At 38.1% G+C, this 23,622-nt stretch overlaps 2 protein-coding genes across 8 annotated transcripts in view; both read right to left on the reverse strand.

Annotated features, from left to right (window-relative positions):
• Window positions 1–273: 273 nt before the first annotated feature.
• LOC125768209 (conserved oligomeric Golgi complex subunit 6-like) lies at window positions 274–3,923 on the reverse strand. The gene is made up of 3 exons (XM_049435560.1): window positions 2,995–3,923; window positions 1,461–2,915; window positions 274–1,376 (listed from the first exon to the last, which is right to left on the reverse strand). Exons 1-3 carry the CDS (start codon window positions 3,184–3,186, stop codon window positions 1,146–1,148), a joined length of 1,878 nt encoding a protein of 625 aa, XP_049291517.1. The 5' UTR covers window positions 3,187–3,923; the 3' UTR covers window positions 274–1,145.
• Window positions 3,924–4,039: 116 nt separating this feature from the next.
• LOC125768199 (potassium channel subfamily T member 2) overlaps window positions 4,040–23,622 on the reverse strand; it is a 112,379-nt gene continuing 92,796 nt past the window's right edge. For 2 of the 7 annotated variants that reach the window (XM_049435538.1, XM_049435537.1), the window contains exons 16-27: window positions 21,576–21,845; window positions 21,334–21,487; window positions 16,734–16,839; window positions 16,454–16,669; window positions 16,220–16,383; window positions 16,028–16,139; window positions 15,718–15,903; window positions 15,155–15,370; window positions 9,157–9,362; window positions 8,808–9,096; window positions 8,531–8,716; window positions 4,040–8,458 (exon numbers count right to left, since the gene is read on the reverse strand). In XM_049435538.1, the coding sequence (XP_049291495.1) occupies window positions 8,210–8,458; window positions 8,531–8,716; window positions 8,808–9,096; window positions 9,157–9,362; window positions 15,155–15,370; window positions 15,718–15,903; window positions 16,028–16,139; window positions 16,220–16,383; window positions 16,454–16,669; window positions 16,734–16,839; window positions 21,334–21,487; window positions 21,576–21,845 (2,354 nt within the window). In that variant the 3' untranslated portion in view covers window positions 4,040–8,209. Of the gene's footprint in view, window positions 8,459–8,530; window positions 8,717–8,807; window positions 9,097–9,156; window positions 9,363–11,742; window positions 11,920–14,158; window positions 14,201–15,154; window positions 15,371–15,717; window positions 15,929–16,025; window positions 16,140–16,219; window positions 16,384–16,453; window positions 16,670–16,733; window positions 16,840–18,696; window positions 18,838–21,333; window positions 21,488–21,575; window positions 21,846–23,622 lie in introns of all 7 variants that reach the window. The other 5 variants (XM_049435533.1, XM_049435532.1, XM_049435535.1 and 2 more) reach the window with 5 other exon arrangements.

The raw sequence follows: 23,622 nt of genomic DNA on the forward strand, positions 1-23,622 counted from the left end.
TTCTAAATACCGCCAAAATTGGCTACATCTGCTCATTTTGTGAAACCAATTGGTTGGCCTTAATGTAATTATATATGGATATATAGATTGTTCCCCAAATCTTAATTATCGCCACCTAGCGAAACGAAAAGTAGGGGTAAACCTATTCTCATACCTAACGAACGTTCAGCGAAAATTTCATACAAATCGGTTCAGCCGTTTAAGAGGAGTTTGCACACTAACACCGCGACACGAGAATTTTATATATATAGATAGATAACCATAAAAGTCTACTCACAGAAAAGCGCATCCTTCCAGCACAAAACAGCTTTATTGTCACCATTTATATCAAATTTCATTCAATAAAATACACCAATCATTTTACTCATATAGGCACGTATAACTTCGGTTATCAGGCGCTTCAACTTTCGCAGTCTTGGCCTACTATACATAGAAGTTCTCTAAACGATCTTTCTACGATTCTATACGATTTTTTTACGAAATGTCCGCTCTGTATATACGCATACTATACTACAAATTATGTGCAATGGTGTTTTAAACTGTTTAGCTGTTTAAATAACTTTGATCAACATATGGGATTGGTTCATTTACTTTACCGTCAAATTTCATTATTTCTATATTCGTTTTTAGGATCATATACCGTAGAGAAAATGTATCTGTGGAAGAGTGGTGACAATTAGAATTCCAAGTGTTACATTGATTTTTATATTTAGTAGCGATAGTAATGCAAATAGGTAACAAATTCAAAGATTTTTCACCGATAAATGAAATGTCCCTTTATTTGCTGTGTGCTGCACTTCTGTCGAATGCTGGTAAGGAACTGTGACAAGGAAAACATTTTCGAGCAGGTGTACATGTCTAAGATCTGGCGAAATCTGGCGAGGCTTTATTTATTATTTGAAGATATTTTCTGACCATCTTCTTCTTCTTCCGGAACATGATTCAAGGTATTCTCAGAATAAAGTATAAAAAAATCCTTATAATTTTACAACGATCGAACGAATAGCTTCCACGAACGACCATTTTCATCAGTTCAGATAGCAAGAGGGCATCTATGAAAAAATTGACATTGATATTGTACCATCTGCCATTCTAATCTTCCTTTGCAATATGTGCGTACTATGTTCTATTACAATAAGCTAAGCTTACCCACACAGTTTCTCCGCCACTTGCTCCGGGGTTTTAGGCAGAATTGTTTCCGGATTGTTATATCCGTTCTTGGGGTCATTTATGCGTTCATAAATTTGACGATAAATAGCAATAATCACGTTGAAAGATCGTTTTTGCACCGTTGCCCGATGTCCACTGCTAATGAGAAGATTTACCTGCGGAACTAGCAATATTTCGGGAGTTTGCAAAAATTGCTCCAGTTTAGCCTGAAAGAAAAATGTAACATATGCACAGGTGAAAGAAACTGAGTGGTTTAAATGTATTGTTTGAACAGCTTTGCTTATACTTACCACAAACGTCTGCAGATGCCTATGATCGATCTGTACCGCATTTCTTTGGAGCACAGTATAAATAGGGCCTAAATTTAAATTTGCAACAAGGGATGAGGCTTGCTCTGACGTCAGTGTATCGATTTGTGCATCCGACTGGGCACGCAGCCGCTCCAATCTCTCTTCCATGTACTCGTAAATCGAAATAACACTTTCTATTTGATACAATGAATTCAACAGGTACACTGCCATGTCCGACGTGGGTAAATGTGAGGCGGATTCTTGTACCGATTGTAGTAATGGGTCAATGACACTGCCCACAATTTTCACAATGTCAGTCTGACTGCCGGGAACCATGCTAGCAACGGAAAGTATCTCCTTCAATAGGTTCAGCAGACGACCGACACTTCGTGACGGAACCAGATCCGTTTGCGGAGGCTCTAATCCGATTCGATTCTCATTCGGACCTTGGAGTAACTGTTTCACCTGGAATGTAAGACTGTTCAGGTACGTCGCTTCGGAGAACAGCTGCATATCAGTCATACAGTTCTCCAGCTGCCCTCCTTTAACAACTCCATTTATCATATTCTGATAAAACTTGATTAAGTTGAAAATTGAATATAGAACGATGGTATCCTTCTCTGCGTTTATAATCGTTTCTACACGTACACGAAGTGGATGACATACACCATCCGATAAGTTTATCATCGCCGATTGAACCTGCTCGAAAATGTCTTCCTTGTCACAGTTCCTTACCAGCATTTGAAGATTTTCTTTTTCCGGAGGCAATATTTGGTGAATGTACGCAAACATGTCACCAATGTAGCGTTTCGGGTCATGGGCAAGCATCTCTATGGGTTTCGGGTTTCCTCCTGAACCACCAATTGTAAGTGCGTCAATGAAACTTCGCACAACCACGGAACGACGCACCGTGGAATATTCGTCTATAACATACTTGAACAGCACCGGTCTCTCCTGCAGTCTTGCCATTGCTTCTATGATTAGTACACCCATTTCTTTGGATTCCACGTTCCTGCAATGACATTGTGTCCAACGGTATAGTCGTTCCAGTGCCGCTTCCTGGTGCAATGTCATCTCTTCCATTATGTCCAGTGCCACTGTTTGGTATCCACATTGCATAAGCGTTCGACAGTCGGCGTGAATTTGCTGTACACGATCAAGCACCTGGAAGAACTCCGTCGTAATTGGTGCGTCTCGTTTCGTGCCGTATAACATCTGATGTTCGGTTACTGCCAGTTGGAACCGCGATAAAAATCCACTGGCGATCTTTTGTTGAATCTGCAGTTTTGAATTTTCTTCCTGTAATGTGTTCGCCTGCTGAATGAGGTCCTTCGTTTGTACTTCAGTGTTGTATAGTTGCGATTTCATGTTTTCAACCGATCGATTCATGGAGTTGATGTCACCGCAAATACCATCTAACATTTCTTTTACTTCCTTAAATGCACTCAGAAAATTCTGGACGCCACCATAGATAGAAGAGTAATTCATTACCGTGACTATTTATGAGTTGAAATGAAAAGTTTTTTAAAGCTACCTGATTTATTTCTAAGCTCCTTTTTTCAATTTGACTTCGTAAGTTACGCCTGGATTGAAGAGTGTTTTCTTTGAAGAATGTCGACAAATCCGAAAGTGCATCCAAGGTTTCTCGGTCAGTTTCGATACGAGATTCCATCACTTTGCTCAATCGTTGTAGGATGTAATCTTCTTTAGTGTTCGTTGATTCCATTTTGACGAATCCGGTGAAAATAGCAAATTTCTGTTGTAGATAAAAACAGTAATATTGCTTTCGTGTCGTTGCGGGGTGCGGTTTGTTTTGACGCGTCGTACTGTTGTCCTATTGACCTGTCAAATCGTTACTGCCCAGTTAGCAAAATGGTTAGGAAACTCAAACAAGGTGTTCTGCAGTAATATACAGTGGAATGCCGATTATCCGTGCTCGTCGGGACTCAGCCCCTGCCGGATAAGCGAATAACACGGATAATAGGCACAACTCTTTTTATTGATTAATATTAGTGTTTAGTGTGCAATGGGTGAACTTTTTTCTTCTAAAGCAAGCTGTTAATTTACTTATTTGCACTTTGCAAAAGAAATCTGTTGAATTTGGTCAAGCTTGGGCCAATAGTATCAGTTCCTCTTGAGGTTTTTATTTCTTGACATCAACGGTTTGCAGTTAATATGTCAATTCCTCTTTGGAACTGTCATTTCCGAGCCGTACGGATAATGCGACAGCCGGATAAAAGGTACACGGATAATCGGCGCTCCACTGTAATTCGGGAATGCAAGTGAAATGATTTTATGCGAAATGTTTACCAGATATCAATTGCATTTACATATTTGTATTGAGGGTTAGTAGTCATTTATGTGCATCGATGGAATCTTTATTATTAAAACTACGATTTCTTTGTTTAAATTAATATAGCTATGTTGACATCGTTGTGGAGAATAAAAAAGAGAAAAATAAGTAGTGTACTGAGGTCTACATACTTAATCTGAAACGAGTCTACATTTCCTGCAGAGAATGTGAAAGAATATTTTCGACCACGGCAAAAAATCGCGCAGTGCTGAACATACCTACAATGTTTATTTTAAACAAATCTTTATTTTAGAATCTATCAAGAGTTAATAAATGCGTTAGTTTTTTTTGTTGATATGAACAAAGACTTCTTTTAAGTGGTTTATTACTATTTTCTATCGTACTCGTCATTTTTTGTTATTGTTTAACAGGGATTTTCCCGGTATTGGATGGCGATGTTAAAATGTACAGGGGGAGTCAGAGCTAAAGTGTGGACAGAAAATCGAATCGAACGGTAAGCACAATATCAAAAAATGGAAAATTTCTACCCGTACGTTCTAACATGTTAAAATTGAACCCTATACGTTTACTTATGTGCGATTCATACTGTAAAATACTTGATTCAAGTTAATGGGAGAGACGTTTTGGTGCGAGAACGAAATGACAAAATTTGTATTTAAATATTCTTAATGTAAGCATGCCGCATGTGTATGTAGTGCGCTTTTCTTGTTGGGTGCGATTAACAGTAGAAAAAAGGAGATCAAAATCTAAATTTGTTAAGCTTAATATCAGTTGCGTTTTGCGTTCAATTCTATTTGTATATTATGCTTTTTTTCTTCCATTAACTCTGTCTGACTCTCCATCACTTGTGGCCTTGCACATTTGTTCTTAATCTCTCGATCGCTTTGAACATGACTTCCAAGGAATTGCAGTTGTTTTTATATTCATTTTAATACTTGACACATGTCATTCCATTCCTAAGGCATTTTCAGTAGTTGTAACGGCTGTGTTCCTTACCTCAAATCCTTTAAGCATTAAGGAATCTTGTTCAGTTATTCGAACGTATAGAGAGCTCGCTTACTTTAGTGTATAATTCTTGCTAGGTGCATTCTCCTTTTTTTCTCTTTCCACCTTATATCATTCACGCTTTACCACTAGTGCGATCGGGTGTGGGGCCACGAGCGTGGCGCTATGCTTTCTTTTTCCATTGACTTTTCGCATTTTCCCCAGTACTCTACGTACTTACAATTGTAATTTTGTTTTATTTCCTTTCTGTCTTTGTATTTCTTTCATTCACTATCGTCCGCTTGCTGACACGTTGAGAAGTGTTAGTTGGCTAGTTCGTTAGGTTTATGTTACAATTCCCGACACTTTAACCCGTTTGTTATTTTATTACTTCCGAACAAGGTCCATAATAATGCCTACGGTAATTCTCATGATCACTCATGCGCAATTCCTGCTCCTGAAGGCTATCCTGAGAAAATTCTACACCTGCCATCTCAAACTCATCCTGATACGTTCTAGTAGCCATCGAAATTTTTCTATGACATTGTGTAAAGCGTTTACAGTATACCAAAGCGATGATTTTTTCTTACGTCAAGTAAAGCGCTCAGATTCGCCCCGCTTGGTTGGATTATAAATTTTATTTAAGGTTCGGTATGAAAATTGAATGTGAAAAATCAAAGAATAAACTTTTTCTTAGGGATGATTCAACTATTAAATAACGCAAAAATTGTTAATTTTTGACCCCTCCTTCCCTTTCGTAACCAAACGTAACGCTGGAAGCATCCCCTCCACCCCCCGTTATGTACGTAATAGTTTGTTGAACCTTCTCCCTTCCCTACCCTTCTCCTAACACAACAATTAAAAAAAGGCTTAACAGGTTTTGTTATGTTAATGGGCCTGCTCTATACTTTTGATCTGCCGTTTTGTTAAACGATCGTATCACAGTATTTGCTGGAAAAGTATAGATAGGTTCTGCTTAATTTTTGTAAATCCATGTTTATAAATATAAAATAAATTTTATAAATGTTTCTTGAGATGTGTGCATACCGAGATTATTTTTATAAATAATAAATAATTGCTTTTGAAATTATTTATCGAATGATACCTTTTTCCGTGGTAATGCTCTTTTTGTGTTAAAGAATTGTTTTTGGAGATTTTTACCGGACAATCATGGAGAAATTTACGAAAGAAAAGAGACGAATAATACATTACTTTCCATCCTACTTACTGACACTCTCGATCGTGTGTTGCATAGCTGCGATTTTTAATGCATGCATTAAAAATTCAACCCCCTCCCCTTCTAGAGTTACATAATAATTGAATGATCCCTGTTAACGCATTTCAAGCATCACGTAAAGATTAAAATGATTTAACTAGGTGATTTTCCGTTCCTACCGACATGATTACCAGTACAAAAGCATGAGCCAGATTATATTTTTTTATACAGCCTACTGCCTACTTTCGTTCCTATGTACAACTTTATCCTCGTCCAGGTATGTGCTAATGTATTTTTTTAAATTTTTATCTCTCCTGAATATAATGCTCGTGTGAATGAAAGCAACAAAGTTACCTTCGCGATCGTGTTCACAATTGGGTTAGAAAAATATATATTTAGGTATATGAATCCATTTGTATCCACCCTACCATCATCTTCAACGTGTTTGGTTTCTTTCAGTTTTAAAAATATTTCTGGTGCTTTTAGGACCGCTTCCAAACAATATAAAGGCATGATATACATTTTCCGAAACAGTAACCAATACCGAGCATTCGGAAGATAAACGTAACTGAGTCTTCCAAGACGTGAAGCTACCTTTCAACAAAATGTCCAGAGCGACGAGCAACGAGTGTTAGTAAATATAGGTTGCTTTCTGCCAAATTTGTTGGTGGTTTTGTTGTTCTTCAGTTCTATCTCTCATCTTAGCTGGGAAAGGTGCATTTGTCCTATTTCTAATTTTCTTTTATTACTTCCTGTCTTACAGGTTGTCTTAGAAAATGCAAAAGATGAAAACTTTGCTCAATACTTTTTAATTTGAGATGAGTTGCAACAGTTTAAAATATAGTAACAATTTTTTAAGCTTGATATTTCGACGCATTGCTTCTACCGTGATGTTTTGCGTGATTTTTCATTTCACGGAAGGATAACCGCACGTACATTTTATGTAAAACAGTTGTGGTTTGGTTATATGTTTTCCGATCGCCCCTCTGCTCGATCAGTAAAATGAACAAACAAATTAGTGCCCAACATTCCTTGTCGTCAATTATCATTAAACTTATACTATTTGCCTCACTCTGAGTGTGCAGTGTGCGTCGCTATCTACTGTTATTTTCTCTACATTGGACCGCTTAGTATTGAATATATAGGCGCAAATTCGCTAAAGGTTCGTTCTATGAAATGACTTTATCAACCTTTCCAAACTTATATCTGATTGGAAAATAAATAAACAAAAGTATAGCAATTGAAGATTTGATTTATACGTACTACATTATCGCTATATATACAGTAAAACATGTGCGATTGATATGAATCACGTTTCATTAATTCGTAAATCGCATTCTACCTCTTTTATCCGAGCAGTTGGTGCCATTGTCATCGAAGAATTATGACAATGTGCGTATGTTACAACCTCTCGAACCACGTTATCGTTAATTTTGTTGACATTCTATTCGTGTTTTGTGTTCCATTCGTTATCCATTGGCCGAGTATGTACAGAATGCTCCAACACGTAGAATTAACAGATAGAGTTAAGGACAGCCTTGACTTCTACACGAATTTATGCTTTCTTTCTCTATTTCTCGCTCTCTCTTTCTCTCTTTCTCTCTCTCTCTCTCTCTTTCTCTATATGTCTTACACCGTGTGCGGGTTATTTTTCCTCCTTTTAAATGTAACGTTTTGTTTAAGTATCCCTAGTATTAATAGTAGAAGTACTAGTTACTAGTGTCCTTCATTTGTGACGCTAAAATTAGCATCAATCGTAAGTACAAAATTCACCATTTATGTTTTCTTCGGTCCACTTTTTTTGTCCAGCTGTTGGTAGGTTTTTATTAGTAACTTTAAGCTAAATGTTATTTGTCAACGGTGCCTAGCATCTACCATGAAAACGAGCAGGTTGCTTTCATGTCGATGGTACATACGATCATTTCTCTAGCTTCATGTTCACATATTCGTTGAATGCTATTGATCGAGAAGCCCACGTTAGCCTTTGCCGATCACTACAGGATAAGGGGCAATACAAAAACTCGTTGTTAAGCTCTGACCCGTAAGGCTGAGAATGGGACTTCAGGGAGCTGATGATAATGATAATGTGTGGACATGGAGGCAAGGTATAGATAGTTACTTCCGTCCGTCTACACACTAATACCTACGACTATAGCGAAGTGTATTTGGCTATCTCTATATCCACTTGTTGTTGCGTACCGCCGAGCGGAGCCTACGGCCCCACATTAAGTTATATCATACTATCGTACCATGCAAATGTTGCGGCTGCTGGGAGGATTCGTTCTGCATCTGGATGTTCGGTGTTGAGGCGCTATTATTGGACTCTATCGCGGTGCTTAGACCGAGTGAAGAACCACCAAGTGTGGAACCACCGAGAGTCGATCCTCCCAACCCGGAGCCGGGACCTCCGAGAGTGGATGGGTTGATGCCACCGCTCATACAGGGTACACCGATGATTGGTAGCGGTTCTTCTGGAGGAGTTACCTGTTTTGAAAGTAAATTACCAGATGATTTCAAAAAATTACTCACAGATCTAGCACCGCTGCGACTGTTTACCTCTAATCCAATGCTACCGTTCAGAGCAATCTTGATTGGGTTCGAGTGATTTGTTGCCTGCATGAGTGTTGCAAAGTGGCTAATGCCAATCTCCTCCAACGATGACTTCCGACGTCCCGATGCCCCGATGTTCGGTAGTCCCTGTCGCAGTGAGTTGGAGCGTCTCAGTAGGATGTCGCTGTCAATCTGTACTTGATGAAAGGAATTGTGGAGTTAATGTCGGTTTTGTAATGCGGTTAAAATTCTGCCCAGTTTTTCTTATGAAACCATTCATTACCCTCAAGGAGTTGCTCCTTCCCCGCATCTGTCCCATTGCATTAGGACTATCTGGAAGAGACAGAGAATTCGATTTTGTTGTGACCAGCGGAGGCGCCCGGGGCGTTACGTAACCTGACATCGGCTGAGGTCCACCGATGGTATTCAGGCCGATGCCGGAACCGCGCCGTGAACCGGCCGCCGCCGCCGCCAGATTGATGTTGGAGCAGAATGATATGTTGGATTTTCGGCGCGAATTGTGCCGCTCGAACGTTTTCTGGGCTGAGAAAGGAGAGGGTCGCACCAGGTAGCTGAAAAAGCCAATGAGCCTATATACACGTAGAAAGATCGAGAAAAGCTATGTAGCTTACATGATATCGCCCTCCTCTAACTTCAGATCGCACGATGGGTTGATGATGACGTACGACAAATGGTTACGCTTTTCGCTTACGTCGTCATAATCGATGCTTGGGAGATTTAGTGACTCCATCCGACTGCGCACCAGATTAGCGATCTCGGCCCGTTCGATCTGCTGCACATGATTGTCACGCGCCTCATCGGCCATATTGATTGAGTACTGAACATGCATTCGCAAGATAGTATCGATCGTGGGGACAGATACAGAGACAGGGACAACAAAGGACGACGAGCGCGGTGTAAACGATTATTCAACGAGCATAACGAATAGAAAGGAAAGGATGAAAAAGAAGCAAAAGAAGTCCAAATAAACATTAGATACTCTTTAACATTTAGCTTGCTGGTGACCATGTACCATCTCAGTCACCCAGACAGTTCGTTACAAGAACAAGCGCGCGTTCAAGTGTTGGAGTTAGTGAGAATCTAATTATGTTGCCTTGTTTCCCAAAACCCAGGCATGGAATACGAAAGCGCCGCGTCCTAATAAAATACAGCGAATATACACACGCAGCAAAAAATACACGTACGTACACCAAAAACGCATATACGAACACCCAAACAACACAAAACAAATCATATGAAAAAAGAAAGAACGACGAGCTATGTTAAATGGTGATGATTGGTGAAGGGATATAAAATAAGAAGACGACGTAGTGCTGTTAGAATTCTGATAGAGCAATAGCTTGCTCTATTACGGATTGGTGGTAAATGAGGTGGCTCATTTACAGATTGGTGCAGTGTACAGCCGTGAGGAACTGCTGGGTGTGTTTTGGTATATCGGATACTACCAAGGATACTTGCACAATGAATTAGGTACTGTGCTGTCGTAAACGTTTTGTGATAGCTTTTGACGATTCGTGAGTTGGCAGGTGCACAAAGAGCGTTGTATAAATACAGAAGGAAATTATTGTACACCATTAGTAATGCGTGAAGAAAAGTGTTTTTTTTCGTACTCTCCTGGCAATCGTTAGAGATTTAGACTGAATCTCATTTACAAATTTCATTTGATCGGTTAGGTTAACATTCTAACGGACGTAACGTAACATCTGTACATTTATGTTCAGTTCAACGAAAGACCAAACGTGTGAGGTGTATATAATTATACAGTTTGGTCTGTATGAGTTGAAATAATGGTAGAAACTGATTATTTGACACACAAAACGATGACTTAAATCACACTAAATTTTGAAGGGTTTCTGAAAGTAAATCTACATCCGGTACTAATATACAGATACAGCAGAACTATTGAAAGCATTTGTTCCTGTCGCATGATTCAAGACCATTATTAAATGCTATCCTAAACGTCTGGAAACGTGATAAAAAACATTTGCGTAACACGACCTATGGGAAGATTTCGCCCCGACAACCTCTGCTTAAAAGAATAGCACGTTTTAACGTTTGCTGTTCAAAACAAAATGCTGATTTACTTACCCGTTTGGTGTCCCTGGCACTTAAGAGAAGTTCTAAATTCGCCGTAGTGTTAAGTGTTAATCGTGATGCAGGGTATATGCACACTATTGCGTTCACAACTTTATTTATTCGTGAATTATTCGTGTGTATGTGTGTGTGTTTCAAGTGTTGGGTATACAAATTAAGACACGTGTCCATGCTACTTAACAACACATGACTTTTGGTTGGATAAGTATCAGGAGCCTTGGAAGAAGTTGTTGTCATTACATATCGTACTTGAGAAGAGTTGGGAAATTGGAAAAGTTTGTTCTGATGCTGATCACCTTCTAAGCGACACCCCCAAGGGTTGGTTCAATCAAAGAATTCATAGTATATATTAATTTACACCCAGGAATGGAACCACAACGTATTTGCCAAGAAAGTCTTGTGGGAACTCTACGAGGGAGAAAGTGTTGTAAAACTTAAAAATTAAATGTTCTAAGATTGGAACACTCCTATTTCAACAAAAAGACGAAACTAAATCACTAGAGATAAGTATCACGCTAATCAGTTTTGTGTACATGTGCTATTTTAAACTTGACTTGAAGATATCGAGCGAGTAAAAGACGAATACATTTTACTCAAAGTAAGGCTTTAGTGAAAATGCCTAATTATTTGAAAGTAGTGAATAATTTGGTAGATTATACAAAAAACTACAGTTCAGATGACAGCTTTGTTAAAATGTATTTGAACGAGTAAGCGCATTACAAGGTGTTGTTTCACTACGCATATTCCTTGTGATGGTAATAAATTCGTCTCGGAGTAAGCAAACTCCGTTGCGCAAGGCAGCTTCTTAACGCGGCTGTCACCTGAGATAGTAGGTATATCACTAATTGCAAAACAGTGCTACAAAAAGGGTGGAGAGGTGTTACATCTGGTTTTCAGGCATAAGACAGCAAACCACAGATAGAACAGCAAATTAGTAGCAATAAGGAGTTGTTGTGTTGTGATCTGCATTGACCATAGGAAAATAGTGATCATTAAAGTACGTGTGCGTGTCTAGCTGTGGGTGTGAGTAAGGGAAAGATACAGGAAAGACAGGAAGGCAGAGAAAAAGGAAGTGACAATGAAGAAGAGAGTACAAAACTTACGCTCGATCCTTTACGGGCGGAGCATCCACCCAGACAGGACGATGATTTGCGGATTGTGGCCGGCGGCGGGCGGTACGTTACACCCCGGAGGTTCGCTTCCGCAACACCCTTGATCGGTATGCCGCTGGCCGAGGTGCTGCTAGCGGTGGCAGTGGTCGTAACCACTTCCTCTTCATACTACTCGATTTATACGAATATGGTTTATGTGTTTTCAATTCATTACAGCATGCGCGAGTTTCACAAGCACGAGCAGTAGTGGTAGCGGTAGTAGTGGCAGTAGAAGTAGGAGTAGTAGTAGTAGTAGTAGTGGTAGTAGTAGGTAGTTTATCAATCAGAAGTCAAATTGAATGAGAAAACAAATTAGTTCAACACAAGCCAGCTGGCCAATCCAAGCCGAAAAGTGACAGGTAACGAACAAAAAACCCAAAAGTAAAGACCACAAGAAGTAACCGTGTAGGTATTTAAAGTTCGACAAGTTTAAGGATGACAACAACAAGGGGTATCACTATGGATTTTGATTTTTACAAGAAGCTAAACAAAATAAAACTACACACCACAACGTTTCTGTTGAATAATCGACGATTTGGCGATTCAGAACATCACAACGATCGGAAAGACAGAGTTTGTACAACAATACAACAAGTCGGAAGGAGCTCAAATGTCTATTAGATACTGGGCCAAAGTTTAGTCTAACCACAAGAATTATGGGCAACACTTAGTGAGGGAGATCAAACGACATCGAACCTTATTTTTCAGCTAATATAATATAGAACCCAGTAGGGGTGAAAGATATATGTTTTTAAGGTTGCAATTATTACTGAGGGATGTCGTAATGGAAAACGTAAGAAAAAGATAAAACTGAGATACGCGACCAGCGTTTGGTAGAAATTCAGCTATTAAAAAGTAGAAACTATCTATAAACTAGCGGAAGCTTCCTAGATTACTAACAATGTTACTACTAATTTGGATTAAATCGAGTTTACTATAAATAAATTGAATACAAATAGAGTATTCAATATTGCATCGAAAGGTAGTATCAATGTGAAAACTTAAAACAGTAATAAACGTTATAGTTTAGTTGATATACATTTACTATCCCATACCAGAAACTTACATGAAAAGGATTTTTCAACGATTGCCAGAAAGAGATTTGGGAACACGGAAATACTACGACATAACTGGTTAGCTCTACGGAAACTCTTTTCCTTTTCATGCAAAACAATTTATAGTACGAACAAGGCAGAATAACATTGGAAAACGAGTATTTTCGCTTTTGGCGTATATTCAGCAAAGTTTCTAATCGCAATGGAGTTTGCCTAAGAAGTTACTATAAAGTCATACGTATGAAAATTAATTAGTATATTGTTTGAAGAACAGATCGAAATTCAAACAAGAAAGTATTAAAGTTATTGATGTAATAGAGTTGCTAACATTAACAAAAAATGAACTCCAACTAACTGGCAACTTGAACAAAAGATTTATTTTACGGTTATTACGATTAATATTTTCAAATATTTCTATTCATAAGTAAGGAAACTGAGAAACTAAAACTCAAATGAAAATAATATCAATTAATCAACTCACTGTGTGCGTGTGCGATCAAATAATTCGTCCAGCTTTGTTTTTAAAGAGATACATTTTTGCTTTCATCTTTTTTTCTATTTAAATTATCTTTTTAGAGGTTATTTTTTATCACAAAAAAGGAATTTAGTAGTAAGAAATTGATGTTTTCGTATTTATACCCGATGGTAAGCATTTCAATGTCAGAATAAAAGATAGATAATATGAATATTCAACAGGATTAGAAACTAACTAAGTTTTGAGGAATTACTGGGTAGTAATAAATAAGTAGCAGTTCAATTTAATTTTAACAGATATGGAAAACTGAAATGTAGCAATAAATTGGCAAACTTCTATATTAGAAATTAAAAGAAGAGAAAAAGGCATAGAAAAAAAACGAAAGAAAAGTTATGATACAAGGTTGAAAGAGATATATAGGAATAAAATGAGAAGTGATAGTACTAGCGATGAGATTCAAAAAGAGAAAAATAGATAGCAAAAAATTATTTGGTAACTGTAAATTGGTTTATAAAACAATCCTTTACTATACTACAAGCAACAAATGCGTGGCAAGAGTTTACGAGGCGACGGTAGAAATATAAATATTGGAGCGATGGTAATACAGAAGGATATAAAAAAATACCAAAAAACAATAAAAGGCAACAACGCAACACAGGAGAGTGTATGAGTTAATACAGTACTAAAATAAACATAATATAAACATTTTAGATAGTAACATATAAATATTGAACAAAGGTTATTAATGGTAGTAATTAACAGTTTTAGAAGGAAGTAGAGTAATAAGAAAAGATGTTGAGATAAAAAGAGAGACCAAATATGAAGATATTCTACTAACTTTTGATAGGTTCGTGGCGTTGCTTGCATGGCAAAGTCCTCGCTAGGTAGTAATAATGGCCAAATTTGTTTGTGCAAGATGTGTCATAAGAAACCGCACCAACATGTGATACGTTATAAGTCGTTTTTTTTACAAAGCGAATTTGTTGACGAAATAGAAAGAAACAAAGCAATGAAAAGAAAAGAAGACGAGAAAGAAAATCAAAACTGACACTTCTTCATGGAACATTAGACACGGAAAAACGTACATATGTGGAACCGACCACGCGGTTGAGACAATAACGGTCTACCTCACCATACACCTATGAGGATGTTGAATACACACTTTTTCAGAATTTGGCAAAAAGTCGGCGAAAAAGATAAGAGGCTTGATATAGTGGAGGAAAATACACCGAAAGTAACAAATGATTTGAATACATGGCTTAAAGGAAAATGGTCGCCAATCGCTCTTAGGTTTATTAATAATAAACGCATAAAGTTAACCTAATTTAAAGAGTAACAGTAACAAAGCGAAATTCATTGAAGGGGTGGTGAGAAAATAAGAGACATAGTATATATGTAGTTAGAGGTAGTGAGAAAACCAAACGAGAAACAGAGTATAGTGAAGTGAAAGAGACCAGGCGGGAGTCGAAATTACACATAGGACAAAGAGTAGAAACTTGGAAAATTGATCCAATAACCAAGGCGGTTGATGTAAGAAATAAGAAATAGTTTGACAAGAAAATGAAAGCTTAGTAACAGAGCAGCTGTAAGCAAAACATTAAACCTTTATAATTGATGATACATAAACAATAAGGAAAACAAAATCCAGTAGGACGTAACAACGAAACGAAAACGAAAAGATATAGTGAATGGGTATCTTAAATGAGTATCTGGAAAATCTTGTTTGCTTTTTTGTTTTTTGCAGTTGTTTTAATTTTGTTTAAATGTTTGATTTTTGTTTTTTGTGCTTTAAACTCGGTTGGGCGTTGGTTTTTTTTTTTTAATTTGGACTCACCGATGGTCGCAACCGCACACAATGTTTAAAGGTCCCGAAAGATCCAAACGGATGCCATTTTTCGGCGACTGGCGAATTACTCACATGTGATGCATCCGCACTGGACGTGTCCTGGGTACGGTAGATACCAATCGGAATTTCGCATGTGGTGGAGCAGAGCTTTTGATACAAGCGGCCGTACGTACGTATCCACATATCATCCTTCGTGATCTTCATCTGCAACAAGGGACGGTAAAAATGGGAAATGGTAGTTTTGAGTTTTAAGGTATAAAAGAGCGCGTTGGACCGAAATTAGGCGGGAGAAAAAAATGATTCCCATAGTAGATGACGAAGCATTCATCCTTCTATAGCGATGAATCGATGAAGTGTTAGGCTAATGTCGTTGTTAAATTAATCGGAGTCGTCAAAGCTGAGCCTATCCGTCATTTCTGTATCGTTTCATCTCCGGACCGACGAGTTTGTCGTAATTGAGTTAAGCAGTTCGTTACAGTGTTCGGCCAGCATCGGTTCGTTTAATGGTTTGCTAAGTGGACCTGAAACCAATAATTGTCCGGTTCGCTTACCGAAGTGAGGAACCCACTGCCCGGTGCTTGATCGATACCGAGCAGAAGCCGCACAAATGTAATCACATAATCCTTTACGAAGGCTTGATAAAGCAGCGTATCCAACATTGAAGCACTGAACACGTTGCCAGCGGCAAACGGTAACCGGAACATGTATGATATGTGTGAGCCACGCTCCTTCTCCCGCTGTACGTCCCCGCACGGTTCGGAGACATAAAGGTGGTAAAAAGAAGAAGCAAATCATTAGTATCCATGTTCTGGTAATGGGAGTGAGACGCGATGGACTCGTGCAGGATTGCCCGTGCAGTACCTTCTCCATTTTGCTGAGATGCAGTGCATATTTGTCATGAGCACGGAACTGCATGAACCTCATATTTGAGCTCTGTGATAGTTCGGTGATGCTACGGATGCTTGGGAAAAATCTGTCAGCAGCAGTCAACAAAATGAAGGAGAGAAAGATTATTATTGGACCTGAAGATAGATCATTATCATAGGCACGTACTTAAACATAGTCTGCACAGCAACGATGGTATTACAGTCAGCAAGGGTGTCTTCTTCGGCCGAGTTGGATAGTTCCTTGTTCACGACGACGACGTTCTCCGCCAAAGTAATACCGGCTCGAAGTAGATCGTCTAGGCAGTCGATCGAACCCAACATCCAGTATACCTGGAAGATGAGCATATAGTGTGTGTGTGACAATTTGTGGCGATGTAGAAAAAAATTGTTTTTTGTTTACCAGCGGGAAATAGGAAATAGCATCCAGGAAAGCAATGTCTGGCCGTCGTTCAAGCAACAGGATGATCGGATTGAGTGATGTTTTCGAACGAAAGTGTGCCCTTAACGGAATAATAAAGTTGTAAATGCCATTGGACGCATAATCTGCTGCTAGAATTATGGTTTTGTTTTGCCATTGGTATTCCTTTGCGTTTCTATAACTACAGTGTTCGCAGACCTATAGAAAAGAACCGAATGGTACAAAGTTGTATGTGATGCACACCAAAATACTTCACACTTACTTGAGCAAGTTGTAGGCAGCAGAGAGGTTTCTTTTCCTTGAGTAGAAAACACAACGTTGGACTTACGCCAATGAAGGGTGAAACCGGTGGAAACCCTTTCACAATCCTACAAAAAGTACAAGAAGTCCGGTTTAAGGTCGAACTGAGTCAAGATCATTTCAAGAGCATCAAGGACGCCACGGTGTCCCAGCGGATGTGAAGGGCGTGTAAATGAATTGTTCGATTAATTTAAACGGTAACGATCTGATAGAATGCTAATAGTTAAGCCAATTTTTTTGATCCAACCTCCAAAAAATACCAATAGGAGGTGGAGTTTAACCAATATCGTTAGAGTTAATGAATGGCTATGGAGCACCGTGTTGTTATTTATTAGATGGGATAGGTGCGCGAATCCTCTTATATACGCTCTACACGAACATTACAGATCAAACAAGCGAAGATTTTAGTACAATCCAATTTTGAAACTACTCCAAAAAGCTTTCACTCAGATGACAAATCTATTAAAAGAAAGGGGTGAGCTTTCAGCAAGTTTTACGCGATTTGTTACACTAATTGCAACAAAAAGTTTTTTAAAAATATTTTTATGTTATTTGTAATTAAGTCCCTTTTTTACAGAAATGTCATCCAAATCGGCCGAAAACGACAAAGATGTAAACAATGGCAATATTATAAGAATTATTTATGTCTAGTGAAGTGAAAAAGCAGATTAAATACATTTTGATGAAAAAAAATAAAATTAATAGAAAATTTATTCATCTGGACACAGCTCAATTGACTGTCTGGTATCCATTATAATATCATTTCACATTAAATTAATGCAGCAGGGGCATTGATTCGATAGAGCGTTGTACACTCATTTTGCTGCTAGAGGTGGGCCATACGATTCATTACACGGCTGAATCCGGAGTTGGGTGCTAGCCAATACAAGTACATAGAGGTACAAGTAGGTACAGTCGCTTGTGGCTTTTTGCACCATCCGGTATCGGTAGTGGAGGTATAGTAGTAGGTAGGTATAGTGGATGGGAATTTGCCGTTCCTCGGTATCAATGAGCAAATAAACACGAGGAAAATTTGGAACAAGAGAAAAATTCCAACATAACGAGACTGTAACAATGCAATTGAATGAAACGCAACGTCATGATTGCGAACAGGAAAGAACACACCCATAATGGTAAACGGTCAAGTTACAGCTTATGACACCTTCGTGTAGCAAGCCGTGAATGAAGATTAATAATCGTCAGATCTTTTTTACCGCTTCTCTTTTGACTTTTATTAATGGTGCACTGCAGCTGATACGGTGGTTGGTTTGCGAATACTGCACAATTATGATAGTGACAGGACAATGCATTGCAGATGTAGTTTTGAAGCTTCATTCTAATTTGTACGAATGCGTTATGAAGCATGATATACAGTTGCAAAGCTAGAAATGGAATTATTCTAACATGAATTCTGAAGAAAGTTTCATAAGGCTTAACGACCATAGCTGTAATAATGTATAGGATATCGGATGTATCATATCGGATTTCGCGCCGATTTGGTTGCCAATGGTACGATTTTACATTTGATTTGATAGGACACTCGAATGATTCCTCCAATGCTCGAATATTTGTGGAAACATTGTTACATAACAAACGACATGCATTCTAGCGGCCGAAAAAAGCATTTAGCTAATCCAGTGAAAGTATGCGATCAGGCGTACTTATATAAAATATAAAATGAGTAAATTACATTGATATATGTTACGACTGGAAATTATGCATGGCTTAGGAAAGAAATGAAATAGGAATGATTAGAATTGCAAAAATCAAAGGTTTCATCAAAAATCAAAGTAGCATAATAACAAAACAAATCATAGCATTAAAAGCGCCAGAAAAATCGTTCCTCAAAAAGACAAGCACCGGAAGTAGTTCATGCTTAAACGGTTGAAACGAAGCGGATAGTAAGGAAAAGGAAAAACACTTACCGGGAACAGTCAGTATGCCATGCAGGGGGTGTGTGAGTTGAATCTTTCGTATCAGATGTCGAACTACAACATTTCGATTCGCCGGATGAACTCAGACCGAGCGATACCGTTTGCAGGAGCGAAAGATCTGCACTTCCGCAACTAAAGTGTGCGCGTGTACGTACGTATGTGTGTCGATGGGAGAAGTGGGAAGTTGGAGCGGAGTGAATAAGACGTGCATGTGCATCGGTGCACGAGTATGAGATTGAATGAAGATTGAGTATGTGTGTGCGTTCAAAAAGAAATATTGTTTTGATTACATCGAAATCAAATCCACAGCAATGAGTTTGACAACAAGATGATGTTTAGGTTTCGTGTAGTGTTTTGCACGGTTTCATGAGATTTCAGTCAAGGAGTTCAAGGTGGGCATGTTACATGCGTGTTTTTTATTTGTTTATACAGGAATGGTGAAAATGTGTTGTTGTCAATAGATTTTTATTTCGTTCATTCGTGCAGAGTGATTGAAAAAGAGGGTTTGTGAAAGAGAAAGAGAGAGAGAGAGATAGAAAGAGAAAGTGACGTGCAGATAAAAATATGAAAAAATTGAAAAGAATAATAGAAGGAATGTACAGGCAGTTTTACACAATCATAAAGAAAGGTTTAAAATGTGTAATGAGCACGATAACCCTGCAATCAACAAAGTAAAACATACTTGTATGGTAGACTCGAGAGTAATGATTCGACTTACTATTCAAACATAACAAAAGTAAGAAACGAGACAAGAAACTCTATCGACAGCATAGTTAAGAAGGATATAGAAGGATATAGACTCGAGATGCGAGTGCCCTGAGATGAGCATGTTTTGAGTCATCGAATGAACGGTTTGAGTTTACCTTTGCTTTGAAATACGTGAAAAAATTAAGATAATATCACCAAATGTTCGATTGAATCAAATTTGCTAATATACCAAGTTTTTGCGTTTTTAAAATAAGTTCTGCTATATGTTCTGCAATGAAGCTGTAATGGATTAACGGCATTTTAATGTATTCCTATGGAAAAAACTGTTCTAAGATACGGGAATTTTTTTTTTTTTTTCTCAGACGGGTGGGTGTTTTAGAGCTTGTAAATATTACAAGAATACTCTAGATCGGTACGGTGGTGTATGAAATGAACGGCGTCGGTTCTACACGACAGGACCGGGTATCAAGTCCCATCCAGACCATTCCGCCGTAGGACTGTCTATCCGGCTAAGTGGTAAAAATAAATATAATAAGGCGAAATCGCCGACATGACCTTAGAGGTCGTTAATCCAAGAAAGATATATATATATATATATATATATATATATATATATATATATATATATATATATATATATATATATAGAGAGAGAGAGAGAGAGAGAGAGAGAGAGGGAGAGAGATTCTAGTTTATTATCAAGGGCTGAATCATATTCATTTTATGATTTATTTATTTATATATTTATTCCAGTTTAACATGAAAAAAAATAATTATTTTTTTTGCTCGGTTCGAACGGCCTGGCCATATCAAGACTTATTTTACCGCTTAATAGGATAGTCAGTCTATGCTACGGGAGGACGGTCCGAATGGGATTTGAACCCGGTCCTGCCGTGTGGACGGGCGCCGTTTATCACATACACAACCCCTATATAAGAAAAAATTAGAAACGGCACAACTTGTCCACATGAACCTGTAAATCATGCACAGATAGTCCCCGAGTACGAGATAATAGTAATACCTTATAGTCAGGTACTATACATTTGTTATGGCTTTTATTTATATTTTGGTTCAAAAACTTTCATGAAATGCTTAACGCATTAAGAGCAAACAATGGATTCGACTCTAAAACATTCATAAACAAACCCGATCTCCGCGAGACACGGAAACTGTATGTATTCCTGTAATACTGTTGCTGGAATAAAAGTTTTATTTTATCTGTTATTTTAAATTCCATACTGGAAGCTCAGATTGAAAGTGGGCTGGAAGAGGATAAAAGTATAATGTAAGTTATGTCAGTAGAATTAAAAATCTTAAACAAAACTGACGAGTAACGATACAATGTACAGCGTAAACACGCGTAAGAACATTTTTATGCGATTGTGAGAATTTTGTTTGAATAGTGCGGGTTTTCGAACTCTACATTCATTCGGTAGACGGATGGGATAGTATAAAAGCTCAGTCAAAGTGTGTTATTTATAGTTTTATGGTAGCACAGAGATAGCAGTGACCAACCATTCATTAAAAGCATCGAAGATAGTTTCGTGCTTGTCCAGTTCATACACGCCCGTATCTTTCTGACGCAGTACAACGCATTTAGAACTGCATCTGACAGATGGATGCTCGTCTCCTTTTGTTGGATATTACGCATCGTATCTGAACGGAGGGTTCGCTCAACTTTTCCAAGAGTTTTGTTCCATTTCATACTGATAAAATCTTTCTATCAACATACCGATGAACAGATGGAGGAACAGATGAGAAAGGCGACATATTGACGCAATACCTTATTGCGTTAGGGTGAAGCAGTTGGAAAATGTCACCAATAGATAAATGTTAGCTCTTCTCTTGCTGAAGCCACCTTCCCAAATACAGTGACTTCTCTCCTGTCGGGGTGTGTTGCATGACGGGTGTAATACTTACGCAATTTTCTCCGACGGAGACCGCCAGGGCACGTCATCGTCGATCTCGTCGTCACTCTCATTGTCCTCACCGTCAATGCCGTCCTCGCCAGAGATACTAAACGATGACGACGTGAACATGTCCGGTACCGGTAGAATCGATGGTCTTCGACTACCTGTGGGAAGCGTGGTGCAATAAAGGAAGGATTAGGTTGCAATACATAGAATAGGGGTAATGAATGAAAGGAAAGCTCATACGCTTACCTCTTCGTTGATTGAGGATGTCGGGACTGAGCAGGTTTGGATTGTTGCCACTAGGTATCTCGAGATGGTTCGCGGATGAGATGGTTGGAGGTCCCAGCGTTGATTGGGTCGTAGTGGTTGTGGTGGTATGCGTAGTCCCCGCTAAGGATGCAGCCGCACTGTCCTTGAGGTTGGGCTTGGAGTCCGATATATTGATGGCGCTGTTGAGGGCTGTAGCGCTCGCCGCTGCATTGCTTCCCCCTGTAGTGGTGTTTTCCGTGTAGGTTGTTGCTGCAACGATAATTGTGCAGAATTTTGTGGAACGCTCTTATCGCTGATTCGGTACTAATTTGAATGCATTCATACAAATGAAGAACAATCGGATAGAGGAATGAATGGTGTTGTTAAATTATCTGATGAACAAAGATTTCCAATAATGGTACGAGCATAAACGTAAGTACTAAGATATGTTACCAACACATTCCATGTGAAGGGTTTTTTGCTGGTATTCATGTAATTGACCGAAGGACTTTGATAGGCTACAGACGAAAGCTAAAGACAATGGCAAACAAACTATCCAGCTAAATGAATCATTGAGTGGATGACAAAAGTAGTAATATACCACTTCAAACCGTATGCAGGTTGCTTCAATCATTTACATCTACAAATTCAATTACAATTACAATTACAAAATTCAATGATAAAGGGACAAGTTCCGATGATAACATCAGGCTGTTCAAAAGAGGTAAGTGACATCCATTTCGAATGTAGCTGGAAAAAGGTGTAAATTTAATTGTAAAAATTTTAATCTCTTTGAAGAATATTGCAAATAGTTTCGTATTAACATTTTTCCAACCGAAACTGTACTGCGTACGATGAGTACTGTTTTGTACAATCATGTTTTTCTTTATCTTTTCATTACAGGAAATCATCATAAAACGCCATCCGGACCGTCAAGGACTGACTATCCGGCTACGTAGTAAAAAGAAATCTAACAAGCCAGAACTGACATGACCTTAGGTCGTTAAGCCAAGAAGAGAGAGAATTACAGAAAATAATTAATTGTTTATTGAAAATAACAGATAACGTTCTCTACTGATAAAAGCGCACATGGTTCTGAGCTGTTTTAAACATCCATAAAAATACACCGATTGATAGAAAATTGAATAGGTTATCGCAATAAAAATTACGAAAAAACAATCCAACGACAACCATGACAAACTAGGGATGAATTATTGCGTATAAATGAGGATTAACGTATCGTACATACATGCAAATAAATAGCGTCCAAAAGCGCACAGGTACAATTAGCAGGTGTGATTGAAAGTGCAGGTGCACTGATTGGAAGGCAAACGAAGGCAATGGTGATAAATGATTTTAATGTTTAAACATGAACAATCGAACGACGATCAGTTGAACGCATGGTGACCTATATAAAAATGATATGCTAATGCTTCTCTTGAAATGAAGCTTGATAAATATTAGTTTAATCATTTATAAATATAACTTTTAATATGTATTACTTTATATATCACTGCGCTGGTTGGAGTTTTTTTTAGAAAGAGGTAAAAAATAGTATAAGTTATAATTAAGTTATTCATATACATAATATGTTAAACCGATATTTACTTTACATATCGCTTATTTGCTCATCAATAAAAAAAGAAAAACATTATGTACAATTAGTTCAACATTTTTCAGTATTGCATGTACATTTGGAATTTAGTAAACAAAGCGTAAATAAAATGATGTAAAATAAATACAACCAGCGGCTCAATGGGTCACTTATCACAAAATATTCCAAAGCACCTAATTCAGATTATACTCCTTTATATCTATGTCCAAACTCCTTGCGATTCTTTTAAAGGTTTTATCATGCGTGTTTGAAATAATTTGGAATTTTGCTGTGAAGGATGCTGTAAACAATGAAACTTTTTGTTTTAACACTTTAACATTCACTTTTTTGAGGTCGATTATCCGCTTACTAGCAAATTAAATTTTATTTGGTTTGATCACCGTTGTATAGATAAAAATTTAAAAGCGCAAACTAGCAAACAGTAAAGCAAAA

Source organism: Anopheles funestus, chromosome 3RL (genome assembly GCF_943734845.2).
Source record: "Anopheles funestus chromosome 3RL, idAnoFuneDA-416_04, whole genome shotgun sequence".
Lineage (NCBI taxonomy): Eukaryota > Metazoa > Arthropoda > Insecta > Diptera > Culicidae > Anopheles > Anopheles funestus.

Bases quoted from the DNA above. Each gene is read 5' to 3' on its own strand.
- LOC125768209 (XM_049435560.1), bottom strand. From the start codon at position 3,186: ATGGAATCAACGAACACTAAAGAAGATTACATCCTACAACGATTGAGC. The intron at 2,916-2,994 runs GTAGCTTTAAAA...GGTGGCGTCCAG, and splicing joins GGAGCTTAGAAATAAATCAG to AATTTTCTGAGTGCATTTAA. The intron at 1,377-1,460 runs GTAAGTATAAGC...TTTTTCTTTCAG, and splicing joins GGCATCTGCAGACGTTTGTG to GCTAAACTGGAGCAATTTTT.